This window comes from Stegastes partitus, unplaced genomic scaffold (assembly GCF_000690725.1).
Source record: "Stegastes partitus isolate 25-593 unplaced genomic scaffold, Stegastes_partitus-1.0.2 Scaffold237, whole genome shotgun sequence".
In the NCBI taxonomy this organism is placed as follows: Eukaryota; Metazoa; Chordata; class Actinopteri; family Pomacentridae; genus Stegastes; species Stegastes partitus.
Genome location: NW_007577968.1, coordinates 556494 through 569962, shown reverse-complemented (window position 1 = coordinate 569962; position 13469 = coordinate 556494). Strand labels below are relative to the sequence as shown.

Here is a 13469-nt window from a genome sequence, read left to right as displayed (position 1 = left end):
GGAGAACCCGGAGAGAACCCACGCTGCACGGGGAGAACATGGAGACTCCACGGGGACGCGAACCGGCGACCTTCTGGCTAACCACCGAGCCACCTTGCAGCCCTTAAGCGAACACGAACCTTTAACTTTCTGAATGAGATAAATCAAAGTGCAACGTCTCAAAATGAGTCTTTTTAGTATAAAATTTTTGAAGACAAAGGAAAACTGTATGTTAAGGGCTTTAAAGGGTTGTACCTTAAACACTTAATTAAACTAATTAGCCTCATATAATTCAGATAAATATAGAGGAGATTGTTTTTATTGTTTTCACTTAATCATCATGTTCTTTCTTTTAAAGGCCAGTGTGAACAGAAGGACTGATGCTGTGACGACCCAGTGTCAGAGGCCTAGAATTCCAGTTACCTGTGGGTCCCTGAAGGCATCAGGACGGCCCATAAATCTCAGCCATCCCTTTCTCTCTCTCTCTCTCTCTCATTCATTCTGACCCGGCTTCTTTGGTGCTGACCCGTCTTTCTCTGTTACCTTACATCCCATCCTGTTCACTCATCACACCTGCCGATAGTCACATGTCATACTTATTATTACTTGTTAAATGGTTTGCTTTTGGTTATAATAAACATCCTTATTTGGAGTTAAATCTTTGCCATATTTTTTATAACCCACAAGCCAGCTTATGACAATACAGAAACCGCAGCCTGTTATAAAGTCCACATGTTCGTCTGACTGTTGTTTTTAACCTTCTAATCCAACATGCTCAAATCCTTCAGCGTTTTAAATGCTAAACATACAGAGCGGTATTTTTCCCACGATGGTGACGACAGTGTTAGTCAGAAGACTTTTCTATAATTTCTCATGTACAAGCACCAATTAGCTGTTACTAAACTGTAAATGTGAGAAATATTTTCAACTTGGAGGCATTTTTAGACTCATATGTGCCTTCAGTTTGCTGCATGTGGCTTCCAGGCAGCTAGAAGTCGAGTGAAAAGTCATTTATCAGCACCAGAGCCAGCAGCCGACTTCTATTACCTTCAACTTTCATTCAGCTTTCATCCCCGTTTTACACATTTTACCAATAAAATAACTCGTGAAGTCAATCGGAAAAGTCTCGGTATGAACTTTTAAGTTGAATAAGCCTTGGTCGGAACCTGCTTCGCCCTGCGGTGGAACCCCAGGGTGCTGAGGAGCTTTATCACATAAGCGCTCTGTGAGCCCACATCGATTTCCTCATCCAGACTCAGGTCCAGACAAAACAACCGTCTACCTGCCTGAGGAAATCTCAACACAATCCCTTGGAATGAAACAGTCTAAACTCACCGACAGACACACATTTTTTGTAAGAGCTCAGGTGATCCATGCCATCTCCATGTAGAAAGTGGGCGTACACTGCCCTCTAGTGGCCGGACTGCACATTACCTGGCGTTGGCGATGCTGTGCAGGAGTCTGAGGGTTTGTTCTGAGAGGTCCGAGGGCACCAGGATCTCCACAGGGTTGATCTTCAGGACCCGACCCTCCAGCTCAGAGCGAGAAGAGCCGTCAGGGAAACAGTCCAGTAAGACGTCTCCTGTGCTGGGCTGGACGGCCTGCGCACAAAGAAAACATAAGCATACACTGTGGTGCCATTTCTTATTCGTTCTTGTGGCGTTTGACCCTTTGGAATAATTTCTAGACGACACATTCTTGAAAAATTATTCTTTCTCATTTGTGGTTGTTAAAGTTCACGTTAAATCTGTGTAATTCTGTGATATTCTTAAACATATATATCATGATACACAACATTTTCAAGAAACTAAATTAAAGAAATTAACTCTTTATGGACAAAATAACCAGATGACGACATCTGTTTTTTGGTTAATCCAGCAGACTAAATAATCAAGAGAAGACCTCACAGTAATCTAAAAGGTGACTTAATTTGGTATGAAAAGAATCAAAATACTGAAATATGACCACTGACAAACCTTTACCAACTCATAGTATGTATATCACTACATTCATTCAGCTCTTCTCCAGAGTTACAGATAATCGTGAACTAAACTGATAAATAACAATGAATTGTTGTAAATAATCTCCACAAGTAGGCATTAAAACATCACAGCATCTTAGTGTGTCAAACAACAAGCTGAGAGGTTTCAGAAAGTCTATAAATACAGTCGTGACTTGATAATCCGACACTAAATGTAAAACCTTCTTTTATGTCGGATATCAAGGCTGTCGGATTGTCAAGACAGAGTTCCAGATACAAGGAGGGCTTGATGCTGGAAGGATCATTAGTTGTTAATATTCATTGTTTATAGTTGTTATAATAACTCGTAGGGCTGGTCCCAATAGCACTTCCTGGTCTCTGGATATTCAGGCCCAATTAATGATGAATATTCAGCTCGGTCGGGGGACACTTCCACCCCGGGGCAGCGCTCTGACGGGGTGGAAGTGTCCAGAACACACAGGCAGTACTTGGCTGCTGATGCTAGTTTAGTTAGCGCTCACACTTCTGTTTCCACCATCAGTGGCGGTGGGGGAGTGGCGGATACGCTCCACCGTTACCATCCATGTTTACTTCCGTAAACACTGAGCACGCTCGCTGCGTGTGACGTCGTCGTGTCCTCTTCTGTGCATGCGGGACACTTTTGGGTCGTATGAAGTTCACACAGCAGATCACATACAAGTCGCATTGAACTGGAAACGTGAAGGAAGTCACAAAGAAATCCTCATTGAGCATCAAGTCCTGCAGTGTGAACGTAGCCAATCTGTGGGATTGTTCAGTCAGATAATACGCCGTCATCCTGATTGGTGACATTAAATGTCATGTCGGAGTCAGAATCCAAGACTGTCGCTATGTTAAGGCTGTTTTTATGGGTTCTGTTGGTTTTTCCTAAAAACCTGTTGGATAGCAGGTTTAGGATTGTTAAGGGTCAGATTATCGAGTCACGACTGTATTGATCTGATGAAGACAAAGGAAGTGAATAGCAAGCATCCTGTTTTCTGGAATCCGTGTTTATTTACTCACCACCAGCCCCACAGTGAGCTGCTTCCTCGGTTTGTCCCAGTTCTCACTGATGCACAGCAGGAAGCTGTCAGGAGGGTCCAGCACCACGTCTCCACAGGCCCCCTCCTCCACATCCCCGAGTCTGCAGACGGGGTTTACGTCTCAAAAAAAAAACTGTCAAGGACTCTGCTTTAGACAGACAGACATAGAAAAGGCCATTTACTAAACACACACAGTCTGGCTGTAAGGATACCCTCTCCCACCAGAGTGGACTTGGTGTACAGGGCGCTGAGCTGGCGAGTGAACAGACTGTTCCTATTGGCCCCTGAAGCTTTGATCGCAGACGTCTCCGTCTGCTTGACCACACCAACCTAGAAATGAAAGACAATGAAGCAGAGATAAGACAGAGCGTGGCACTGAGCAGCTTGGACCTGTGAACTGGAACAACAGGGAGATAAATCCGATACCTTGTGGCCGTGAGACACCAGGCGTCTGACGTGAACAAATAGCCGGTGAGTGGGGATGCTGCACGTCATGAAGTTATGATCCAGATGACAGACGATGTTCAGCTCCTTGGCAGCAGTCTGTTCACACACACACACAGATAAGAGCCAGGTTTTCAAAATAAAACAACAACAACACCTCTCCCTTAATTCTTAAATGAGTTGTCTTTGTTTTTAAAATTAGTGCACAAGAATTTAAGATTTGATTAGTGGACACATAAATTGGCAAAAAATAAAATAACAACACCTTTGGCTTTGAGATGCTTTAAAACATAGGAGAAAAAAATTAAATGTTGAAGACTAATCGTGACGCTAAGAATGATCAGCACTCATGATGTCGGGGAGGTTCAACAGATTTAAAAAGCAAAAAACAGCAATAGAATCATCTAAAACAGTGGTATGGGGGAAATTTGAGGGGGTCGCCAGATCACTGTAAAAAAATAAATAAAAATAAAGCCTACATTTATCAAATAAATGTGTATTAAGGCTGTCAAAATTCAAAGTTTATACTTCTTCCCACTCCTTTTTCAAACTTGTTCATATCATGATTTGATTGTGTGATATTATTATTCTTTTTTGCTCTTTCTTAGATTATTTTCTTTTTTTTATATATATTTTTTCCCTTCATGTGTTCGAAATTAATTCAATTCATTCATTCATTTAAAAGAAACCTAACGTATTAATGTAAAGAGATTAATCTGTGGAAGTAACACATAAGCTTTTAACATATTAATGCATGCCATACAAAAAACTCAAACTGGAGGGTCACGAACACAAACTTATCTTATCTTGGGGGTTGTGGCTCAAAAAGTTTGAGACCGACTGATCTAAAACGCTTTGACACGTCCTTCAGGCTGTAACATATTTAACATAGTTTGGATAAAAACACTCGGCGGTTCCCACCTCTGCATCCTCTCCAAAGAACCTGTACTTGTAGCCGCACTCCACAGCCAGCAGGGCGTCCTTGTGCTGCTGCTTCAGCTGGACGACCTGCTGCTCCAGAGGAGTGTAGACACTCTTTGAACGCCTGGAGGCGGCGCTAGACTCTGACGGGGGACTCGGCTCGGCATCCTTTCCTCCTCCTCCTCCTCCTCCTCCTCCTCCTCTTGACTTGGCAAACTGAGACAAGCAGAAGTCCTAAAAAAAGAAAGCACGTATTTATAACCAGCGACAGTTCATTCACACGTCACTTCCTCATTCAAAGCAATATGTTTGAACAGGCGACATCACATCTCCCCTGTTCTGGCTCTCTGTCTGTTTTAGATGTGATTTTAAGATTTTACTGATCACTTTTAAATATTTTAGATATGATAACCCCGTATATCCCCACACGTAGCCTCAGATCCTCTGGTGGGTCCCTCCTGGTCGCTCCAAAGGCGACCGGGCCTTTTCTGTGACGGCCCCTCGGCTTTGGAACGACCTGCCTGAGGAAATAAAGCTCGCAGATTCAGTATCTTCTTTGAAATCACTTCTTAAAACCCACTTTTGTAGACTCGCTTTCGAGTGATGTTCTCTTTTAGGTTTTCTTTTCCCTTTTACATCGGTGCTAGGTCCTCCTGCGCCTGCTCTCTCTGTGGATGTCTCTGGATCTGGAGCTCATGAACTACAGCCGCTGGCCTCACCTTCCGCATCCTGCTGCCCCACCATGATGCCTCCTGTTACCTCGAAATTGAATATTTCATTGGTCCATTTAAAGTGGGGGAACAAAAGGACAATAACCTCTAATAACTTGTTTAACTGTAAACTAGATTGTATAATTCATCCCACATCCACCCAACCGGTGGAGGCAGATGGCCGTCCCTCCCTGAGCCTGGTTCTGTCGGAGGTTTTCGGTTCCTTCCCACTGTTGCGGACTGCTGAAGCTTATAGGGAATCCAGATGTTTTGGATTGTTGGGTGTTTCTGCCTTTGTGAAGCGCTATGAGATGACTTGTTGTTGTAAATAAGCGCTATACAAATAAAGTTGAATTGAACTGAATTACTGCCTGCTGCCTTTCTCTCTTTTCTCTTTCTTAACCTACTTTTATCTTCATTCTCCTCCGTGATGTCGTCTTTTTAATCAGGTGACCCACTCTGTTCTTCTCCATTTTTACTGAGTGTTTGCCTGCACTGTTAAGACATGTCGGTTTCCTGTGTTGCCTTGTCTCTCTGTGCGTTTGTGAATTCTGTTCCTAAAAGGTGCTTCACAAATAAAGTTTATTATTATTATTATTGCAATATAGATCAGGTCTGTGGGTTAACTGCTTAGTTTACTCATGATTTGTCTTGCAGCAAATAAAAAGCATCAGATGGGCGTGTTAGCTTCGTAAAACACTTGATTTTCACATTAAAGTTCACTTATTAACAATATCTCAGATGAATAAAAGAAGATTTTGTCAACAAAACTCAATTTCTGGCTCCCACTGTGGTTCCCAACGACTGAGCCAAGGGCCTCAGAATAGAACAGAAAGTACAGATCGTATTAGAGGAACATGCTGAAGTATCTTCTTTATGTTATCGTATCCACACCTCACTGTGGTTAAGATGGTAAACAAGTACGTTTCCTTTGTGGTGTTAGCGATGGGTTACTTCTTTGTTTCATTTTGTTGGTTAAAACGACAACAGAACCGTCAGTTCTCTTTTATGAATTTGGCCTTTTTGTCTTTATCATGAGTTCCTCGCCTGCTTTTGTTCTGAATCTATTTCTTTGGCTCCTTATGGCTCTTTATTATTAAATCAATCTTTCCTTTGGACTCACTGATTCCTCATGTTACACACTGTTTTATCCTTTTTATTCACATTAACCAGCAATTCATCTTTAAATGCTTTGCTGGGAAAAGGCTTCCTGCATGTACGAGGTGTGTCAGAAAAGCTCCAGGACTGGTGTCACAAAAGATATATTTCAAACTACAAACTAGGAGTTTTCCCCTTCAGACGATCAACAAAGAGATCCTGCAGCGTTTGCTTCGTTCAGATGAGGTGAGAGTTGTGGCAGGACAAGTCGTGGCTGCTTCACCATGACAACCTGCTCACAACTTCCTGAGCATCTGACAGTTCCTGGCTGAGAAGTGCTGGAGCAACCTCCCTGCTCCCCCCACCTGGCTCTGTGGGATTTGTTCCTCTTCCCCAAGCTCAAGGGGGTCATCAAGGGGACCCGTTTAGAAGACGTGGACCACATCAAGATGGCTGTGACGGCTGGGGAAGTGGGTTAGCCTCCAGAGGGAAGGAGAAAACTTATATATCTTATGTGACACCAGTCCTGGGACTTTTCTGACACGCCTCGTATCTTCAAATTCCCTGCAACCATGACTATGGGATCATCATCAGAGGGTCAGAGGTCAGCGTCAGCCTTGCTCATGGACACCTTAACATCAGAATAAACCTTCATCCTGTGACCAACCTGCTGCCCTAAACACACCCAGGAGGCAACCACTTTGAATGCGTACCTGTTTCGTAGCAGCCAGCCCCGAGCTCTCCTGTTCTTCCTCCTCCTCATCCTCACACTCTTCCTCTGCATGCTGCAGTCTGTTTGCGATGCTGTGTGGATCTGGAGCAGCAGACGGAGGCCGAGCGCCGCCTCCTTGGCCTCCGGCTTTACTGCTCGGACCATCAGCGCCGCAGGTGAAGCCTTTTAGCTTCTCCAAGGTGGACGAGCAGAGGCTGCCTCCTCCTCGGCTGGACGGTCGCTTCGTGTCTGAGGAGAGAAGACAGAACTCCACCTCACAGGCTCTGAGAGACCATCATGAGCGTGTCATCGTAACTACACAACCCAACTAACACACTTTACCTTTATCGCTCTGACAGGAGGCAGATTCACACTCCAGGTCCTCCAGCTGCTGGCCTTTGGGAGACAGCTTGGCTCGTTTAGTTGGCAATCCCACATCACCATCAGAGCAAAGCTTCTGCTGCAGGACAGAAGCAGCTGAGGTTCAGTCATGCATCACGTGTGGTGTCTCATGTTGTGTGTTCAGGGCAGCAGAGCCTCACCTTGCCTCCTGCACGCTGCAGGTGATCCGCAGGACTTGGTTTAATCCCACACTGAGTCCTGCTGCTGCTGCTGTGCTGTCCTCCAAAGTACCTGCTGATGGAGGTCTGGGCGCTGCAGGATTTCTTCAACGACTTGGGCATGCTGGACTCGGTGCTGGTCTCGGTGCTGGACTCGGTGCTGGTCTCGGTGCTGGACTCGGTGTCACACTGGGTCCGTCATGTTCAGAAACCTGTGCACACGCAGGTAATGCATGAAAAGGCTTTAGGAGCAGCTCTCCGGCTTTTCAAAACACAGCGGCGCATGTGCTGAGCTCACACCGGCGCGTAAATGACGCGGTAGAACCGCTTTCGGTTACGCCTTTCAAAATAAAAGTACCGATTCTTGTTTTTGCAAAATCAGTCATATTTTTTTAAGCTTTTGCTTGTTTGTTTGTTTGTTTGTGTTGCACTGGAGGAACATTCTTTATATTTTCAGAGATTGCAGTTATCTAGTTGATCTGCTGCAAATAAAAAGGATACCTCCAAAATATGAGTGAGATTATAAAACAAATCTATCGCTTGTTTTTAACTACAGGACCCGACATGATGATATTCCAGTGCAGAGCCTGAACATTTACTCTTCTTTGTCTTGGGATGTCATTTATTTGCGTCACGTTGTCATGCTTTTATTTTGAAACGCTGACACTTTTTTTTCAGGTGTCTTTGCGTTTAAAACCTTTTCAACAAATCCCGTTATTTGGGTCTCCGGTATAGATCTGAGTAGTTTACTTGAATTCATAAACTATATATGTTTTAATGACATATGAAAATTCTAAATGTTTACATAATAAATAAATAAATAAATAAATAAATAAATTCTCAACTGAAGAATGACGCTTATGAACGAACGATTGAGAAAATAACTGAGGAAATGATCACAACTTAAATTGTTGTTGTGAAATGCTGTCATACTTTTTTATTGCATACTCTAGGAGCTTTTTATTTCATGTTGATTTTCTTTTTAATGCCTATTTCCGGTCACTTTCCACACATGTACACTCCAGTCAGTCACAACATGAGAACCACCTGCACCAGCCTGTGCAGGTCGAGGCCTCCGTGGACAGGACCCGTTAAAATTCAATCAGGCTGACATCTGGGGAGTCTGAAGGTCAGGTCAGTGTCTTGGGCTCTTGGTCATGTTCCTCCAGCAAAAAAATATATATATATATTATTTTTTTGTTTGTTTGTTTAAATTACAATAAATATAATAAATTAATAATTACAATAATAAAATAATAGTAATAAATAACAACAAAAACAACAACAATAATTATTATTATTATTATTATTAATAATAATAATAATAATAATAATAATAATAATAATAATAATAAACTACTGCGGTAATATAACCCAGGTCTTAAGAGGTTAATGCTGTGGCTGATCAGTGATAACCAGCCAAATTGACATATGAATAGATCCAGGTATAGTCCTAAAACTTCCTGAGCATTCACCTCGGAGGCCAAGGTGTAACGATGCCACTAACGTGTAGCCTTGTCGAGCTATAAGTGTCCCTGCCGGGTTTATTGACTGCAGCAGTGCTTTTTATCCATTTTGTTCATTATATCTGGTAAACAAGAGCGTANTAATACCAATAAAAATAATAAATAAATAATTACAACACCAATAATAATAATAATAATAATAATAATAATCATAATAATAATAATAATAATTAACTACTGTGGTAATATAACCCAGGTCTTAAGAGGTTAATGTTGTGGCTGATCAGTGATAACCAGCCAAATTGACATATGAATAGATCCAGGTATAGTTCTCAAACTTGTCCCTGCTGGGTTTATTGACTGCAGCAGTGGTTTTTATCCATTTTGTTCATTATATCTGGTAAACAAGAGCGTACAATAGAAAAAAATAAAACATTTTCAGGGGTTCAACACCCCAATTTTTTATTTTATTTTTTTTAAAAGAACCCATTAATAGGGAAGCAGACTTTGGCCCATTGCTGATTCCCACATGATCAGTGGACCATGTGAGGAATCTCTCTGGTTCCTCATGTTGCTTCCTGCTTTGTTCTGTGTCTCATCAGCAGCTTTTAATTGGGTGATTCGGAATCACTGTGTTTATGTAGCTAACAGGAGCTATCTTGTGTCATTGGGAAAAGTGCCAATATAAAATAAAACAGATTTCTAGATAAAGGCCATTTGAAAGTAATAATTATGATGAAATAAATATCAACTTGTGAGAAAAAAAAACAGCATCTCAGTTAATCATTTCTTGTATCTGTGATGTATTATTACAGAGATTTTTTTTCTAATTAAATCAGTTCATATGGTGGTTCATTTATTAATTAGCTCACAGGCTATATAACAGCATTCATTCTTGTGTTCACTTCCCAAAAGTATTAGTCTGCATGGCTGTCTGGGAAATAATGAGGTCACTTTAGGGCCGCTGCTATTCAGGTCACTTGGGAAGGAAGCTTTGTGAAGAAATGCAAATGTTCAAGTTCTCGAGGGAGAAGTTGAGCTGAAAAAGGAAAGCTGGTCGCCAGCTTTCTCTCTCTCTCACAAGGCTGGTCAACAATCCGCGTTCAGGATGAAGTTTTATGGAGCTCTGATCCTGTTTACGACTCTGTCCGCAGGTAGGAATCTGTCATGTCGGGCCTACAGGCTTATTCTGATAACTGTACTTTGAAGAAAAGGGTTGCAGTCATATGTACAGGTTGTTATAAAAGCTGCAAAGGAAGTGGTGTTCGAAAGTTAAAGAAGTAGGGAGACATTTTGCCGGCTTTTTAGGAAACAATAATTCACAAAAAAATGACTTGTTTGTTAAATCCTGCCAACACCACAGTGTGAAAGCAGCAGTTTGTAAAACCATAACACCATAACACCATGGATTTCTTGTTTGCAGCTGAAGCAGAGTTTGTCTATTTGATCTAAATGTGGCTAAAAGCGAGCAGAAAAGCTTATTTCCTCAAAAGGCCATTTTGTCTCTTGTTGGATCTCAGAAGACTTCCTGTTGCATGTCAGTTTTTGTCATGTCTGTATATACCATCAAACTATTATCTTTCAACTCTAAAGCTGTAAAAAGGCGTATAGAGTGTTTTAGTTCATCGTCACATTGTTCTCAATTTCTAGATTTTGTCATGTTCACTTCCTGGAAAGATCTTTTGTAGGTGGGCATCACTGCAAACTTCAAACTTGTTGCAGAACACACACACAACTATGAACCTTGGCCTGCATGCAGCATGTTTTAAACTGTTGTGCTCCGTGTCTTTGTATAGCATGTGGATTAAGATGCTACACATGCACAGCTGCCGACCCCAGATCCTGCATAGACACCAAATCTTGTCCTGTTATCTTCAACCGTTGCTTTTCTCTCAGAGTAGATGGTAAGTTGTTGTTATATTGCCAATACACACATCATAATGTGCGTTACTGAGCGGTTTCCTCGTCACATCTTGCAGGTTATAACATGGTTACGAAGGGCTGCCAATCCAGCATCGCATGTGTCGGTGCTGTGACTTGCTGTGAAGGAGATTTGTGCAACAGCGCCATGCCAACTGGTCCCAGCGTCTTCCTGCTGCTGGTGTCCTCAGCCATCCTCGTGGTCTTTCTCTGAGGCTCAGGAAATTTTCGATGCTGCACTTTTTTTCTGAATTAATTTGTACAAACAAAGGAGAAATAAAGCATCAGGCTGTGAATTAAAAATGTCTCCTGTACTCAATGCAACTCCAGACTGACAGCATGAGTTTTTATTTATGGCAGTTGTTTAGGAAACAGTAATTCACAAAAAAATAACTTGTTTCTTAAATCCTGCAAACACCACAGTGTGAAAGCGGCAGTAAAACCGTAAAACTATAACACCATGGATATCGTGTTTGCAACTGAAGCAGCGTCTATTTGATCTAAATGTGGCTAAAAGCAAGCAGAAAAAAATACAAACCTTATTTCCTCCAACGACCATTTTGTGGTCAGGAGCTGGGGTTTTTTGCACCTCAAAAGACTTCCTGTTGCATGTCAGTTCTGTCATGTCTGTCTGTCTGCAGGCCGTTCCTCCCAATCATGCCCCTCCAGGTTTCAGCGTCATTGCCCACGTGAGCATTGAAGTCCCCTAGGAGAGCTGTGGAGTACCCAGGCAGCTTCCCTTCCAGGACACCACCCAGTGACTCCAAGAAGGCCGGATACTCTGAACTGCTGTTTGGTGCATAAGCACAAACGACAGTCAGAGTTTTCCCCTCTGCAACACACAGTCGCAGAGAGGCAACCCTCTTTTCTCTGGGGAGAACTCCAACATGGTGGCGCTCAGCTGGGGGCTTGTGAGTATCCCCACACCCGCCCGGTGCCTCTCACCGTGGGCAACTCCGGAAAAGAAGAGAGTCCAACCCCTCTCCAGGAGTTTGTGTCCGGAGCCCTTGCTGTGCTTGGAGGTGAGCCCGACTATGTCTAGCCGGTAACGCTCCACCTCCCGCACCAGCTCAGGCTCCTTCCCCGCCAGTGAGGTGACATTCCATGTCCCCAGAGCTAGTCTACGCCACCAGGGGGCGGTACACCAGGATGCCCGCTCCTGCCTACCACCTGATGGGCATAGCAACCCGACCCCGATCCACTGCCCTGAGGGTGGGTGGCCCTCTGGGGCCCAGGGGGGTGCCCCGGTTTCCCTCTTACGGGTGCGGTGGCGGCTCTCCCTTTCCTGCTGTTCATCGAGGTTTTCCTCATTTTCAGCTGTTTAGAAATTACCAAGGGCGATCCACAGGGGTCGGTTTTAGGACCACTCCTCTTTATTATCTACATAAATAACATTACTGATAATGTTTCCAGTGCCAATTTTCGGTTTTATGCAGATGATACTGTGATATACGCCTCAGCATCTACACCAGAATTGGCTCTATCCCAGCTGCAAACTGCTTTTAATATTGTCCAGTCAAATTTCTATGACCTAAAACTTGTTTTAAATTCAAGTAAAACCAAATTCATGTTGTTCTCAAATTCCAAGTAAAGCCACAGAACCTGCCTCCAATCACCTCTTCTCAGGTTGTACAGATTGAAATAGTGTCTCAGTATAGATACGTTGGAATTTTAATTGATGACTGTTTCTTTTTCACACCTCACATTCAGCAGCTGGCAAAGAGACTTAAATTGAAACTGGGTTTTTCCTTTAGAATCAAGTCTTGCCTGTCCTTTGAGGCCAAAAAGAGACTTGTTGGCGCCACTTTTATGTCTGTGTTGGATTGTGGAGATAAGGTATACATGAATGCTTCTGCTCAAAGCCTGAATGTTTTTGATTCACTTTATCACGGCATTTTAAGGTTTCTCACCAATTTTAAGTCTCTTGCTCATCATTGTTTGTTGTACTCTCGTGTTGGATGGTCAGATTTGACCACACGAAGGAAAAAACACTGGCATATTTTAATTTATAAATGTATTTGAGGCTTGCTTCCTCATTATCTAGCTTTTAAATTGGCTGCTCCCTCCACCTGGAACACTTTACAAAAAGACCTGAAACTTCAAGAGCTGGTTTCTTTAAATACTTTTAAAGTGGTTATAAATGACTTGGAGGCAAAAACCATCAGTCTGTAGATGTTTGGACAGGTGATTATTTTGCTAGTTATGTTTCTGATCTCTGCTGATATGTTGATTTCTTATCTTCAGAATGTAATCCCCATGTATTATGAGTAAGATGCTGTTGTGACCTCGTCTGTCTGTCAATTGTGCTGCTGCCTGTCTTGGCCAGGACACTCTTGAAAAAGAGATTTTTAATCTCAATGAGCCTTTTCCTGGTTGAATAAAAGTTAAATAAAATGTTTCTTACCAAAGCTGTACATAAACTGCAGAGGCACTTTCACACTTTGCTGTTAACGTAGGTGGGGTGTGGTTGGGGGAGGAAGAAGAAGTGAAACTCTAACCCAATCAAACATAAGCTGGAGGATATATACTCAAAGCTCTAAACTCGTTTTCCTCACAGAATCTGCTCGACTTTCTCTCCACGATGAAGCTCATGTTTGGAGCTCTGATCCTGGTTCTG

At 42.7% G+C, this 13469-nt stretch overlaps 2 protein-coding genes across 3 annotated transcripts in view; one reads left to right on the top strand and one right to left on the bottom strand.

Moving 5' to 3' along the window:
* Positions 1 to 7589, bottom strand: part of msh3 (mutS homolog 3 (E. coli)) — a 57823-nt gene extending 50234 nt beyond the window's left edge. Inside the window, exons 1-8 of the mRNA XM_008281584.1 lie at positions 7449 to 7589; positions 7249 to 7360; positions 6908 to 7155; positions 4387 to 4620; positions 3448 to 3564; positions 3234 to 3351; positions 3002 to 3141; positions 1414 to 1580 (exon numbers count right to left, since the gene is read on the bottom strand). Of these exons, the coding sequence (XP_008279806.1) occupies positions 1414 to 1580; positions 3002 to 3141; positions 3234 to 3351; positions 3448 to 3564; positions 4387 to 4620; positions 6908 to 7155; positions 7249 to 7360; positions 7449 to 7589 (1277 nt within the window). The remainder of the gene's footprint in view (positions 1 to 1413; positions 1581 to 3001; positions 3142 to 3233; positions 3352 to 3447; positions 3565 to 4386; positions 4621 to 6907; positions 7156 to 7248; positions 7361 to 7448) is intronic.
* LOC103357154 (prostate stem cell antigen-like) overlaps positions 1 to 11155 on the top strand; it is a 13842-nt gene extending 2687 nt beyond the window's left edge. Inside the window, exons 2-5 of one of the 2 annotated variants that reach the window (XM_008281579.1) lie at positions 3785 to 3789; positions 10011 to 10086; positions 10729 to 10836; positions 10912 to 11155. In XM_008281579.1, coding sequence (XP_008279801.1) covers positions 10041 to 10086; positions 10729 to 10836; positions 10912 to 11066 — 309 coding nt within the window. In that variant the 5' untranslated portion in view covers positions 3785 to 3789; positions 10011 to 10040 and the 3' untranslated portion in view covers positions 11067 to 11155. Of the gene's footprint in view, positions 1 to 3784; positions 3790 to 9878; positions 10087 to 10728; positions 10837 to 10911 lie in introns of those variants that run through there. The other variant, XM_008281578.1, reaches the window with a different exon arrangement.
* Positions 11156 to 13469: the final 2314 nt, after the last annotated feature.